The 14,010-nt window shown below is 36.6% G+C and overlaps 1 protein-coding gene across 1 annotated transcript in view; it reads right to left on the bottom strand.

Moving 5' to 3' along the window:
- The window catches only part of NEK11 (NIMA related kinase 11), a 106,367-nt gene that overhangs the window by 74,718 nt on the left and 17,639 nt on the right, over positions 1-14,010 (bottom strand). Inside the window, exons 3-4 of the mRNA XM_062567861.1 lie at positions 7,782-7,947; positions 3,414-3,532 (exon numbers count right to left, since the gene is read on the bottom strand). Coding sequence (XP_062423845.1) covers positions 3,414-3,532; positions 7,782-7,947 — 285 coding nt within the window. The remainder of the gene's footprint in view (positions 1-3,413; positions 3,533-7,781; positions 7,948-14,010) is intronic.

The following is a 14,010-nucleotide window of genomic DNA, read 5'->3' as shown; positions in this document are numbered from 1 at the left end:
TTTATTGCAGTGAAAGTGTTTGTGAAAGTAATGTGAAAGACTTCACTGAGCAACTGAGCAAGGGTTTTCTTGTGTATTGTTGTTGAATGTTGACAGTTTAAAATCTTTTTTTTTTTTCGTTTCATAGAAATACAATCAGTATTTGTACGGAAAAGTATACCACTCTATGAACCTAAAAATTTGTTGGGTATCTGTGATCTGAATAGGAGGTATGTTCATATGTAAAACCTATCCAGAAAGCTTTCAGTAACTTACTACTTCAAAATGAGACAAAGAGAAGATACTTTGGTCACTGTAGTATTGCCAATAATTACAAGGTATTCCTATGAATTAATAATGCTAATAAATATTGGATAATAGAATATTTAAGCAGAAAAAATAAGATATAAAAAAACATCACTCAAAGTGAGTCTGAAGAACCTTCCCATGGTGACATTTCTGGATACCAGCCACCTTATTCTGCTAGAAAATGTTGAAAGATAAACAAGTTACAAGCCAAAACCTTAACTGAAAATGTGACTTCAATTCTAGTAATACATAAATGTTAAGTCTGTACTGTAAATTCAGTTTAAGAAAGCCTGTGACTTTGTGACTATGGAGAGATCCATAATGGTAACATGAGTTAACCAGACCCTATCAAAACTTAATGTAACTTGACAGGCAGCAAGATGGTTATTGATATTTTGGGTAGAATTTAGCACTTAAGGATGGCTTCAAATTTGAGTAAACGTAGCTGTTAAAGACAGTATAAATGTACACATACCTAAGTACTATATGGTCGATGCTCGACAGCTCACAGTCATAAAAAACAGCACAAATCAATGTGCAGTGGGCAGCCTGCTCACCTGGAGTAAAGCTTCCTCTGCAACATATTTTCAAGCAAAGCTCATTGAAGATGAAGTAGCTTTACTGCTGTGAAATATTCTGCAGTGGATTTCTCTATCTGAAGAACTATTCAGAGACCTGAGATGTTTTTGACAAACTTGACTCCTGTGCTAGGGAAGACAAAGTGAATCTAGATAAACTGCTTGAGTAAAGGCTGCTGCCATGCAGACTGAAAGCAACAGATTTGTTTGCACAGCTGGTGACATATGAATTTTTACTATATGAAATGTTTACACAGCTGGTGACTATGAAAATCTCTGTGTAAGCATTTTGTCTGTAAAGATTAGCAAGGTGATGGATAACCTAATGGTCAGCTTTATTCAAATTAAGGTTAAACTAATCAATGGTCTGCTTACCTGAATGCTGTAGGATCAATTTTGTTCACCAATGGATGATGGATTGCAAGTACGCCAGAAAGACTAGATGATGGTTTCATGCCAAATCTCTCCATCTAGCTAAGCTCAGTAAACTATGTGCATGTCCTTTATTTCTCTCTTTGGTTATACCAGTGATAAATGAGGACAGAATCTATTTATCCTAGATAATTAAACTTTCAAGTTTGAATACAAAAATCCTTCCAATTATGCAAAATATACAGTAAGTAGCATAATCACCATGAGATAGTCATACCCCCTTCAGGATTTATGAAGCATAAGTGAAAGACAAGAACATCTGATCTATATAATCTTTATCATCGCAGAAGAGAAATCCTATGAGGAAAAAAAGCCTTGTGCTAGAATCTGACAACAAGGCTCTAGCACGGGAGGTTTCAAAACTTGCAGAAGTTCATCTACTGCTGTGCAGGAAGGAAACCCAAGGGTCTATGTCTATAGCCAGAAATAAAAACGAATGTCCTAGAATAAAAACTCTCATCCATAGCAGCTGGCTTTTCTTAAGAATTGCACTAGGAAGTACAACTCATGAATGTTTACAACTTCTAAAGTAAAGTTTTCTCTGCATTGGAACATAATTAAAAATATATATTACACTTTTTTCCTTACTGGTATTGAAAAAATCGTATATAAATACTATATACAAAACAGAGAAAACATTCACATATGAATTTAGTAATTCATATGTAGTTCTGTATGAAGTTTAAAAAATAAGCCTAAGATTTTCCATTTTAGCTATTTTTTGCTCAAAAGTTATAACAGAGAATTTATTTTCAAATATGCATATAATTAAACATATACAATGCAATAAATGAAATGCAGATAAAAATAGAAATATCAAGTCATTTGAATGCAGCTGGAGAGGTGCTATTAAATACCCCTGATTCAAAGACAGAAAATGAAATGTTATTTGGAAAATCAAATTTTTGCTTTCATGGAAGAATTAAATTAAACTGTACTTTTCAGGAAACCCAGTAATTTAATATACTCATTTACAAAAGAAGGATTATTTATCAGAAATTTTTTAAAGATTTATCTGAGAAAAGTAGAAGATCAGAAAAATGAGAGAAAAGATGAGCAGATGAAAGGAACATATGGGAGAACTTGAGACAACAGAGGCATGAGGGAATAAAGGAGATGAGAGACAAAAAAAATAACTTCTACAACTTATTATTATTATGTATTAGTCTATAAAATACATTGTCTAAACATGTATTTTAAAGCAAGGATTCCATCAAAAGTGGACTTCCCAGATTACAAACATTTTTAATGCTAAATGGGAGCTCCAGGAGGAAAAAAAAAATATGCTAGTTTAGTTAAACACTGAAGAATTTTATTTCCACTTCTTTTTGTCCTTTCTGCCTGAGGTGAATGCTGAAGAACCCAGCATCACAACTGAGCACTGTTTGCTGTGCTCCCATCACTGAAGTCTGTGGAGGTGGAACATCATGTCCAAGCCCCACATCAACTGGCAATTAGGAAACAAAATGCTTTGAACGCCGGACAGCAATTCACTCTGCCTTTTTTCCTGTACTGTCAATACTGTACGTGAAAAAGCTCATTATGCATCTCTCCGTGTAGGTCAAACATTTCCTAGCTATACTTTAGCTGCCCATGCATGCCCCAAGATATTTATTCTTGGTGACGGGTGACTATCTCCATCTACTGCTCTGTTGCAATTCAGGTTTAGGCAATCAAACTTGCCCCAGGTCCTGTTGTGAAATCTGAAAGATTAATTATATTTGAAACAGCAACATCAATCCAGTGCTGCTCTCACCCTCAATCTGCTGCATAACAATCTTGGGGTTTGAGTAATACTGTATTTTGAGTAGTACTATAATTTTTCTACTTTTTTTTCTATTGTACTAAATTTTTCATTTAGATCCTAGACAAAGTATGTCTAATGCTGAAATCTACCAATGCACTGCTAAAAATATAATACACTTTAAAAAGGGAATATCCTTGCAGAATATAATAATAGTTTAGGTATACTACATGAATTCCAGTTTGGTAAACTGGATTTTATATCAATAGAAAATGATCAATACAGTTTCATTTCTATTTGAAGATTGAGTTAGTATGTAAGTCTACTCACTCCCCTCCCAAGCTAAATGCTTTCATATTAGATGACTGTACCTTTCATGCATATAGTTGACTCCGAGTAACAACTGTATAAACCATTCTATTATTTGTCTTTGAGTGAATATTTTCCCAGATTCTTTGCACTCTTGTATTTTAAAGTCTAGATCTCCACCCTGAAAAATATCAAAACATATTTGTACATTTAAAGTAAGTTTTCGAAATGTCTTCTCCTTCATTAAGATACAAGACTCCATTTTCTTAGACCTTCAGGCTTCATACCACATATTCTGCAAAATTAATGCACGCACATGAATTCAGAACTCTCACAAGCACCAGAAGCATATGGAAGTGAAGAGCAAAATGAGATCAAGCACTCTGGCTGCACAGAAGTGTGTTGGCTTTCTCTCAGTGGTACACAAAATCACTGAAGTCTTCAGCTGTTCTCTCTTCACGTCACCCAACTTAGACATCTACATCTGAGCTAGTCACCTCAAATGCCCTTTACAGCTAATGCGAAGGAACAGGCACTTGTGAAGTGCAGTTTTTCTCTTTCCTTTAGATGTCTACCTTAGGAAGAGATGCATCATGCTGTAGAAATATTGTTTCTCAACAAAGACTTATGATGAGGATGCATATTGACTAGTTCCTGTGTAGACACTTAAGTAAAACAAATCTCCCCCTTGGTCTGAACAACAGTTTGCAAATTTGGGAAATCATTTCCACTTACTTAAGTCAAATGATGCACAGTCACGACAAACTCGCATTAATTATCCAGAAATATGTATATCAGAATCAGAGCTTATTATTTTTCTACAAAGTAGAGATGGTTGTCATCTTGTTGTTCATTTAGTCCATAAAACAAACGGATTTTGTCTACAAGAAAGCACCTTAGTGGAAAGCATGAGGTTGAGGTAACTAACGCCAGAGCAAAGGGGCTGTGATTCTTACTACACTCTAAGTGATTAATGACCTTACATCAGGAGAGCTTATTCTCCATAAATCATTACTTTTATATTATACATTTTGCATAAAATCAGAAGTTTTGTGGGCCGTATACAAGAAAATAGTTTAACCTCTACCACTGTGACAAGAGTAAAGAAAATGGATCACTCGTTATGTGAATTTTGTGGTGAATACGCCATTTCCCTTCGTTAACCCCTCACTGTTGACTCTCAATGTTTTATGGCCTCTTCATCGTTTCTTGTTCTTCTGTTCCAAAACTCACAGGGCTTCATACTGCAAACACATTTTTCACAAAGTAAGCCTGAGGATCCATATGTTTCTGCCCTGTACTTAGACATGGATTTGGTCTACAGTAATTTTTCTTTTTGCCCCGAGGTTCTAAGTCACAACATTCAAGAGAGAATGTGTTAAAAAAGAAAATACATTTTATCATATAGAAAAAATGCATTCCCTGACAATGTCCACCAAGCCTGAAATTGAAACATCTGAATCAGCTCATTCACTAGGGAAGGGAATATGGCTTCAACTCTCCATCTGCCTCCCTCCCGCAGCCCAGAGAGAAGCTCTTCTGAGACTTTGGAGCACTGAACAGCTGCCTCCCCTTTGCAGCTCCAACTGTTCAACAGCTTCCCCATGGCAGCCGGCAATGCAGAGGAGAAAGGGGAGAAAATGCCTCGCTGGGTACCCCAGATGGGCCGTGCCCGAGCCTGGTCGCACACCTTGACAAGAACGACTGAGTCAACTACTCCAGGCTGCTCTCAGGAGCCAGCAGCAATGAAAGTCCCACCCAGGGCCTGTTCCAACGTATGCCAGCTGGCTGGCATCCCCAGGCGACTACAGGCTACGCAGGTAAGGGGAGCTGAAGTACAGTAGGCTCCAACCACCATTTCTCCTGTTCCACTGTGTCCTCTCTCTCAATCACACATTGCCACAAAAAAAAAAAAAAAAAAAAAAAAAAAAGGAGAAAAGAAGCATAGGAGCTACAGAGTTAGGCCTGATGGGTACTCTGTTGAGGGAGATTTCCTTTGGATAGTCTAAGAAGAACAAAAGCATTAGAATAAAGTACTACATGTACCATGAAGTAACGGTATAGCTTTCTACCTTCAAGCAGAGACTGATCTCAATGTCCTACAACTAATTTAACCTTCATTTTGTGTTTTTTTTTTTTTTTTTTTTTTTTTAAGCATCACAAAAGATTTGTTGAAATACCACTACCATGAAACTCTGAAGAAGTTTAGTAACCCAATTTTGCATTTTGGAAGGTAATTATAATGAAGTTCATACGGAAGTTAACAAATGAAGCACAAAGGAAGTTTCCAAGCTGCGGTTTCCAATTAAATGTCAAGAGCATCAAATACACCAGTAATTTATTTAAAATAGGATTCAAATGTGTATAGGCATTCATTGTTTTAGTTATTCCTTTTCCTTAGAGTTTCTTAGCATACGTATACTCACATCACAGCTGAGACTACACTGAAGAGACAGAAATAATCATCTGGGGGAAAGTGCAAATAGATCTATTTTATGATGTATTAAAATGCCACAATATTTAGAAGAACTATTTTGTTTTAATTGAATATTATTGAAGTCCAATTTATGTCATAATATGAAACCCAAGGTTCATGGAGGAATTTCTGCATGGAAACTGACTTTTATGACAATGTTTGTATTACCTGGAAGGTTTTGAATCAGGAAAACTGTCAAAGAAGATCAACAAGATCAAAACGGAGTACATGTACTTTCTTTTGAAAATTTTGAGAGAATTTGGTTGCAGATGCCAAGCTGAATAATGGAGCCCCACGTTCACCTTCCTTCTCAGGACAATACTGCATTGGGCAGCTGCGCAGAGCAGACTTGCTCTACACTGTTCAAGTAAGAGTGAATGAAAAAGCCACAGTATTTTGGAAGAAACAGAACAAGGGTGAGAGGGTACTTCTGTTTCCATGACAACTTAATGTTTATTCTTTATTTTGAGTCTGTCACAAGAGTACCAGTTCCTGCAAAGTGTGGTAATTGTTCCATGCATGAGAAACTGGATATCCTAGACTTCCAACAGCATCAAGTAGCAACACATTTTTCTCATTCTCAATTCATACAGGATTTAAATAGACACCTTTTTAGGGAAAAAAAATGATCCAGATCTCACTACTTACAAAGATACGCTATAAATACATAAGCAAATACAAACTATACCTTCTGAAAGTATTCACTCTGAAATAGAAAAGAAACTTTACAGCACTACATGAAACCTTGCTTTGTAGTTTCTTTTTCTGAATACGTGATTAAATACATGGTAACTGCTCAAATTCAACGATGCAACATGCATTCTGTCCTTTTGGAAATGGTCAGAAGCAGGTCCTGAGACGCAGAAGTGTGTTTGAGGTGCTGGTTCCTGGACAAACGCTACATTGGGACGTTTTCGTGATAGCTATGATAGCCCTGACTAAAAGAGGTTTCAAGGGGTGTTACAGCAGTTTGTGATTACCGTAGTGCAAGAAAGGGCTTATCACATCATTTTTTCGTGGTCAGTCCCTGCTTTAATTATTTATACCAAAAGCGAATACTTAAAGTAATGTGATTAGTTGACACAAGAACTATCGTGGGTAGGTCACCCACAGGTCCAAGGTCATTAGCCTTCAGAGTGCTTCAGATGTCTAGTGGAGCACAACTGAAGTCTGCTTTACAGTTTCACAGCAAGATCATTGCATGTATAACAGACTTTTTTTAAATAAAACTACATCTATACTTAACTCAAAAATGGGCATTTATTTTATGTAAACTCTTAAAAAGATGGCTTAAATACATTTAAATTTTTATTTTAAAGCCTTCAAAGAGATTTCATTTTTTTTTTTAATTAAATGTTGTAGTCAAAAACCTGGTAAGTATACTACAGTATACCCTGCCTTAGTATTTGTTCCATCCTCTACAGCCTGGTCTTTGATTCATATGCCATTCTCCACTTCTAATACAGCAAATACTTTTAGCAAACTCAGCGCGCATACAATCAGGCTTAAGCTTCTTGCAATCATTTCCAAAGCACAAGAGAATTTTCTCTTCCTCATTTACACCAAATTTCACACAGTGCCCCCATATTCTCAATCTCCTCCTCTCTTATTTGCCAATAGTGCATATGCGGTACAGACTTTCTGGGTTGATCCACAGGTCTGGTGCTGTACCCGCGTTTAAGTCTTTCTTGTAATACCGACTACACGAACTTGCATTTAATGTTACCACTTTCTCCCTCTCTGATTTGTTGGTTTTAATCTATGAGCTTGCTCAAGCAGGTAATATTGCGTATTTGAAATATGCCTAACAATAGCAGGTGATATCACAAGTAAGAAACAAGTTAAAAATAAAATTCAAACTAATATATTAAGCACCTGAGTTAGGTCTCTGTTAAAATCCTATTTTAGCACACATGTTCTATCAGATCACTTCCAAGTAATCTACATGTCTCACCTCACAGTATTCAATGATAATGCAGAAACTATCTCGCTCCACAAAGCTTGCATAAAATTTCACAATGGCTGGATGGTCTAATTTGGAGAGCAGTTGTGCTTCTAGATTTGCTTCAACTGTTTCATTTGGCTTTAGATTTCCAACAGAGATTTCCTTTAGAACCTTGCTAGAGGGGGAAAAAAATCCTCACATTAATAAAAATACAAAATCACATAATGGTCACAATCCCCTCATAATCCCTTAAAATGCAAAATAATAATATTGACCAAGTATTTGGCAAAATGAAACAATGAGGCAGGTGTAGGCAAACAAAGAAAATACATTAAAATGCAAATAAGTATGGCAGGCACCATAGTGATTAGCAAAATTTAAAAAGTATTATTTGAAAATATAATATTTTTCCCCTAATTTTCTCCCATATTGTTTTATTCATGACACGTTCTCAGTAACGTGGATTACAGTATGATAATAAACATAATTGAAAAATCAAATGCAAGCGATTTGAGACCCATCCAGAATTATCCAGTTCAAGTTTCATACATGAAGTAAGGAGTCATGAGAAACAATTTAGTTTTGCCACTTCTGTCAAAGAGTCTCCACGGGCGCATGAGAAAAATTACCCCAAAAGATAGCATTTCTGTGACTATTTTTCTGATTAGAAAATCAGGACAATGATTTTTTTTTCTAAGGATTGTTCTGCTTTTCACCTGAACACCAAAGTGAAAAGGTACAAATCTGGATTTGAGCAATGTGATTGAAAACTAATGCAACTCTTTCAAAGAAGAGTCGAGTTAGCTAAATTTATTTAAATAAATTAATTTAAATTTATAGCTAAATTTTCAAGAGCTAACATGTTTTGGAAGGCTGTAAACTTCCCAAGGCTGAAAAAAATTAAGGGAATTATTTTCATATTCTTCAAGTCAAGCATGTGAATGCGCCACAGCAGAATTTGTGGTTCAGACTCAGTTGTACGAAATGCTTGGAGTTGGGGAGTTTACTGCCAATGTCTCCTGGAAAACAGCTTAATGCAGGGCAGTATGAAGAAGCATTTTCTGCTGAGCTCTCCCTGATGAAATATTTTATAAAGCAAGGCATACATCAGAAAAGGCATATTGTTTCCAGGTGCTGTAACCAGCTGCTGAAGAATGCCTCATCAGTCCCTATCTGAAGGAGCAGGTACTTCACTGAAACAAAATGATGAATATCCAATAGCTTTTGAATACATGAAAAGTAAATTCCACACTGAAACAATGTCTTCATAGTGTTTTTAATAATTTCTCATTCAATATTGCATAGTTGTAAAGCCACAGGAGTTAAACATGACAGTAACATAACTGCACTAATTCACTTGATCTAAGGGGGAAAAAAAGCTGTAATTCTTCCTAAAAGAAAATTTCTTCCTAAACCTCAACCATCAGTTACTGAGTAACAGTACACAAATTTTTACATCAAGTTGCCCAATCCCCATCTGGGAGTGCAATGAAAAAATACGCAGGTTGATTTGCCTGCCTCCTTACAGACAAGGTTCACGCTATTAAGACTGGTAATATCTACTGCAATCTTCTCATCTTCAGCTGACATAGGGACATTATTCCTCCTTCATATAGATCACGTCATAGAACTGACAGAGTGAGTCCCTGTTAAACATCACATCATACAAGTTTCTTATATATATATCAAAGACATCAGTAAAAATTTGAAGTGTAGGGATAGCTTGTCATCTCAGTCACTCAGTGATTTTGATGCTGTCAACAGCTGTCAGACAACGAGACACGTGTTTTTCTTACTTAAATTCATTCCCAGCAGAACAAATCATGAAAACATTCTTTCGGAAATAAGGTGTTGTTTTTCTCCTGCACAAAGCTAGTTGATATCCAGAAATGGAATTCATTTCCATCTACAAAGCAAACTTTTGTAATGCAGACAAGATTAAGTATATTTGTATGCCACTGGTTTAATGTCTCTGTGGATAAGGGGTGATTTTACCATGTCTACTACGAAAAAGACAGGGGGACCTTATGTTTTCTGCAAAGCTTTTTATATCTACTTATCACTATAATTTGAAATACTCTGTATTGTATGTATTAAGCATTGTGAAATAAGTTTTCTCAGGGTCTCAGAAGTTTCACAGAGAAAATGAACAACAGTCTCCAGATCTAAAGCTGGTTCTTTTCTGATAATTTTAGAAGAAGCCCTTTCGACCAAAAAAGAAAAAGAAATCAGCTTTTCAGCTGACTTTTCACATAAAGTACACTGGATGGAGTTTCTGTACATTACAGAACTCACTGTATTACACGCAGTACTGCTAACATTGCCTAAACTTAAAGTTTCCTAATACACTTCAGTAGAACAGACAGATTTTATCAGACACAGAAAAAGATGAAGTTAAAAGCCTTCAGTCAAAAATTTGTCTACGTAGATTAGCTGCATCTTCCAATATCTTAAGTGCACCCTCACACACAAATTCACTCTACCCAATTTCAGTATTAACATAAGTAACTTCTGCCCTAACGCGCACCAAAAATCGGTACTTTGGGTGATTAAGAGACTCGGAGACATCTCAAGTTTGGCATCCCTGCTGATCTATCCATAAGCTCTTGGGCTTTCTGCCTATTAAAAAATTAGTGTTACCATTCATAAGAAAGCAAACAAACTTGCCTTAGCCAAACAATCCTGTATACACTTCCCCTCCATGAGAAAGCTCAACTCTACAGTTTCAGGGAGCCAAAGTGTTTCTTTTCATACAATGCAGGATACAACCTGCATTTTAAGGTTGTTTTATAATGAAGAACAAGTTATCGGTGCTCCTAATTCAGCTATAGTATTTGTGCATCATCTGATGAAAATCTTCATGTATGGAACAGTTTAGAAATATGTAGTTAGGTTACACAAAGTACTTTAAAATGCTTTCAAAGCATGTGATTTGCACACGTACACTGAATATGGGGGATGACAGACTGTCCTGTTAAGATTTTGTTGAGACCTCACCTGGAATACAGAGGCCATCTGAAGTTCATGATTTTCATAAAACCTGCTCCCTAAATTTTCTACCACTAAGCCTCAGGCTTCAATCAGGATTAAAAGGTCCAAAATGATCTTCAGAATTTAGAAATCAAAGATTTGGGAGGCATATATAGAAAAACAGGTTAAGATAACTAAAATGTGGATGTCCCCTAAGAGCAAGTTAGAACTACTCCTTTTGACATATGCTAAAATAAATGTACCACTTTCAATTTAGTTACTATTATTTTTCACTTAATTTAGAATACAGATGCATATGCACATTAGATATGTAACTACATATCAGCTAGAAAACTTTGTTCTGGAAGGGCCAGTAGATATGTTAAAGTTGAGTGCAGAATATTAGCCTCAGCGTTTTAATTCTGTGAAAAACCCTACTCCTGCAATTCAATAGTGTAAAGACCCTTCAAAATTAATCTTGAATGGACTGCAACTGAGAGAGTCTTGTAGCGAATGCATTAACATCTTAAGAATAAAAAGCTCCGGTTGTGCTTATTTACAGCCATCCTAGAGGAAGCTGTGGCTGTTTGGTCCAGCTTACAGCAGCAATGTCCCTGAGGTGGGGAAAGAGCGCCAGAGACGGAGCGGAGAAGACAGCCATCCTGCCTCCGTAGCCCCCGGATGCTTCAGCGGGCTCACGCAATGTCCCTGGGAATGCCTCCGCTTTTTCATCGGCAACTCCCCGCCTGGCTTGCCTTGTCGGGCTTGGAAAGGCAGCCGGGCCAGCGCACTGTGTCTGCAACCCCAATACTGCAGAGCAAATAGGTAGAAGTAGAGCGAGACGTAATAGAAAGCAAATGCCAAGATGGAGTCCTCAAGGATATGGCCAGCCAGTGGGAATACTTTTTTGAGCTTTCGTAGTGACTGACAATATGCCACAGGAGTGTTTATCTCAGTCTATTTGCACTGATCTAAAATTAAGCATTTTATAACCCATCTGGTATTTGTTTACACTGACAACATGTTTTATTATTATATAATTTGGTTTACTGGATCAGATGCACTATTTAAAAGTTAAGAAGACAGCCTATCTCAAGGCACTCTGTTAACTGAGAAAACCGCACTGTGAATTATTGACTAGGTACATTTGTTTGCTGATAGTGAGGCAAAACAAATACAACTCTTTTCATGTCAAGAATAGATATTTTTAATAAACTGTCACAGAGAACATGTGCTCTAGGAACATATGACCAAAATTTGAAGGGATTGGTTAAATAAAAACTTCATCTCACACATGCTATTGTTCAACTGCACCCTGACACTAGCAAGACCTGCTAGCAGGCAATCAGCGTGCAAAGCCAGGAACTCTTCATACCATGTATTTTACCTTTCTGAATGGCACTGACTACAATACAGAGAGTTGTGGCATGACTCTCGACTGTGCGTTGCATTTCCGTCCACTCTGTCCTTTGCAGAACTATCCTTACACACTGAAAACTCTTCAGTACACGGACCACCTGCGACTCCAAGTAGAGGTAGCACCTTGTAGTGGCGTCCGTAACTGGCCCTAAGCAATGAAAGGACTCCCTACTGAATTAATGATTTCTTAAATACTATTCCTTAAATGGCAAACGGAGAAGCTATGGTACTACAGTTAGGGACTGAAATGAAGATTAGACCAGAACCTTCATGCACAAGTCCTGCCTGCACAGCAGCTTCTACCACATTAAAATTGTTTGTTTAGGAAATTCCTTACCAAGGACACCACCTGCACCCAGGCAGATAAAGTCGCCCATCACGACTGCTTCTTAGTCAGCTGCTTTCTAGAATATTGTACACTGACATTTTCACGTCACAGCTGACTGTATCGTTCTCAAAACATAATTTTAGATTACTGCTGCTAACTTCCACACCAAAAATATTACATTACTGGAATCCAATTTTGATACATAATCCTCTCTGTTCCCAATTTAAAACACTCTTTCTCTATACTTTACATCCAGATATTACAGGACCCCTTTGATGAACCATCCACTCTGTGTATGAAGTATTCCTCCCGTAAAGTTATTTGCCCACTGTCAGGCATTCTAGTCTCCTTATGTTTCTCTTCAGGCATCTCACATTTACACTTTAACAAATCCAGGTTTTAGTTGAAATTAATATGCTTTACTGATTTGACATGACACTCAGTTATCTGGAATCTACTTCCCTCTCATATTCTCCTTTACCCACCAGATATATAGCTATATCCTTGTATTAATAATCTTAACAGATCTCTTTGCCCGGTGTCAGTGACTGGCTTTCTTGCAATTCACAGTTGAGTATCACTGATTCAAACAATCAATTTTTTTTTTTTACATTTTATCCATTAAGTTTGGAGCACAAGCATACACACGCTCAGACAATTTAAAAAGTTCTTTCGCTGGGTAGGGAAAGAAGGAGCTGGCAAAAGCATAAAATGCAGCAAGCCAGTATACACAAAACAGTTCTACCTAGAAAGAATATTTGATTTTAGTTAAGGAAAGAAACACTCACAGCAAATTAATGTCACTGAACCTCTGTGGGAAAATCAAGAAGATGATAAGCTATCTTTCACGCTTTCAGTGAAAAACAGATGAAGAGTGCTATTTCCATCATGATTATTTTTTACTGTCCTCCAGAATACTCTGCTCATGTTGCTCATGAACATTCACAAACAACAACAGGCACTGAGAACCAGTCCCCAAGTTAACCACTAACAATTCATTCACTGTATAAGTACTGTAATATCCATAGAAGTATTAAGCATTTTTTCAGTTGCTGAATAAGAATTTTAAGGTGTTTAATAGCTCTTAAACATCTTGGAATAATGAAGAGATTTCATAAATTTATAAGTGAAATGAATGATTCATTTTTCATTGCCATCAGCGAGTCAAAACTATAGCACCTACAAAATAAATTTGTTCCAAGGAATAGGACTTACATAGTTTTCTTCTGCCTGGGAAAAACCTTGTACATACAAAGGGGCTTACCTGGAATTATTTTTGGTCAATCACATGTGCCAATGTTGTAAAAAATTAATAATTACAAAGCAAAGCAGCATCCTTGTGCTAAATCCCACAGAGCTGAACATGCCTTATTAGTAGTAAGCATGAAGGTATCCATTAACGCTATTTATTTAGATATTCAGATGTGTTTATTTTTATTAGTCCCTTGGAAAATTGTGGTTTAAGTCATCTACACTAATTAAAAATAAATTTAAGAATGGACATTAATCAATAAAATCAAT

This window comes from Rhea pennata, chromosome 2 (assembly GCF_028389875.1).
Source record: "Rhea pennata isolate bPtePen1 chromosome 2, bPtePen1.pri, whole genome shotgun sequence".
NCBI classification, from domain to species: domain Eukaryota; kingdom Metazoa; phylum Chordata; class Aves; order Rheiformes; family Rheidae; genus Rhea; species Rhea pennata.
This window is presented reverse-complemented; position numbering and strand designations above follow the sequence as displayed.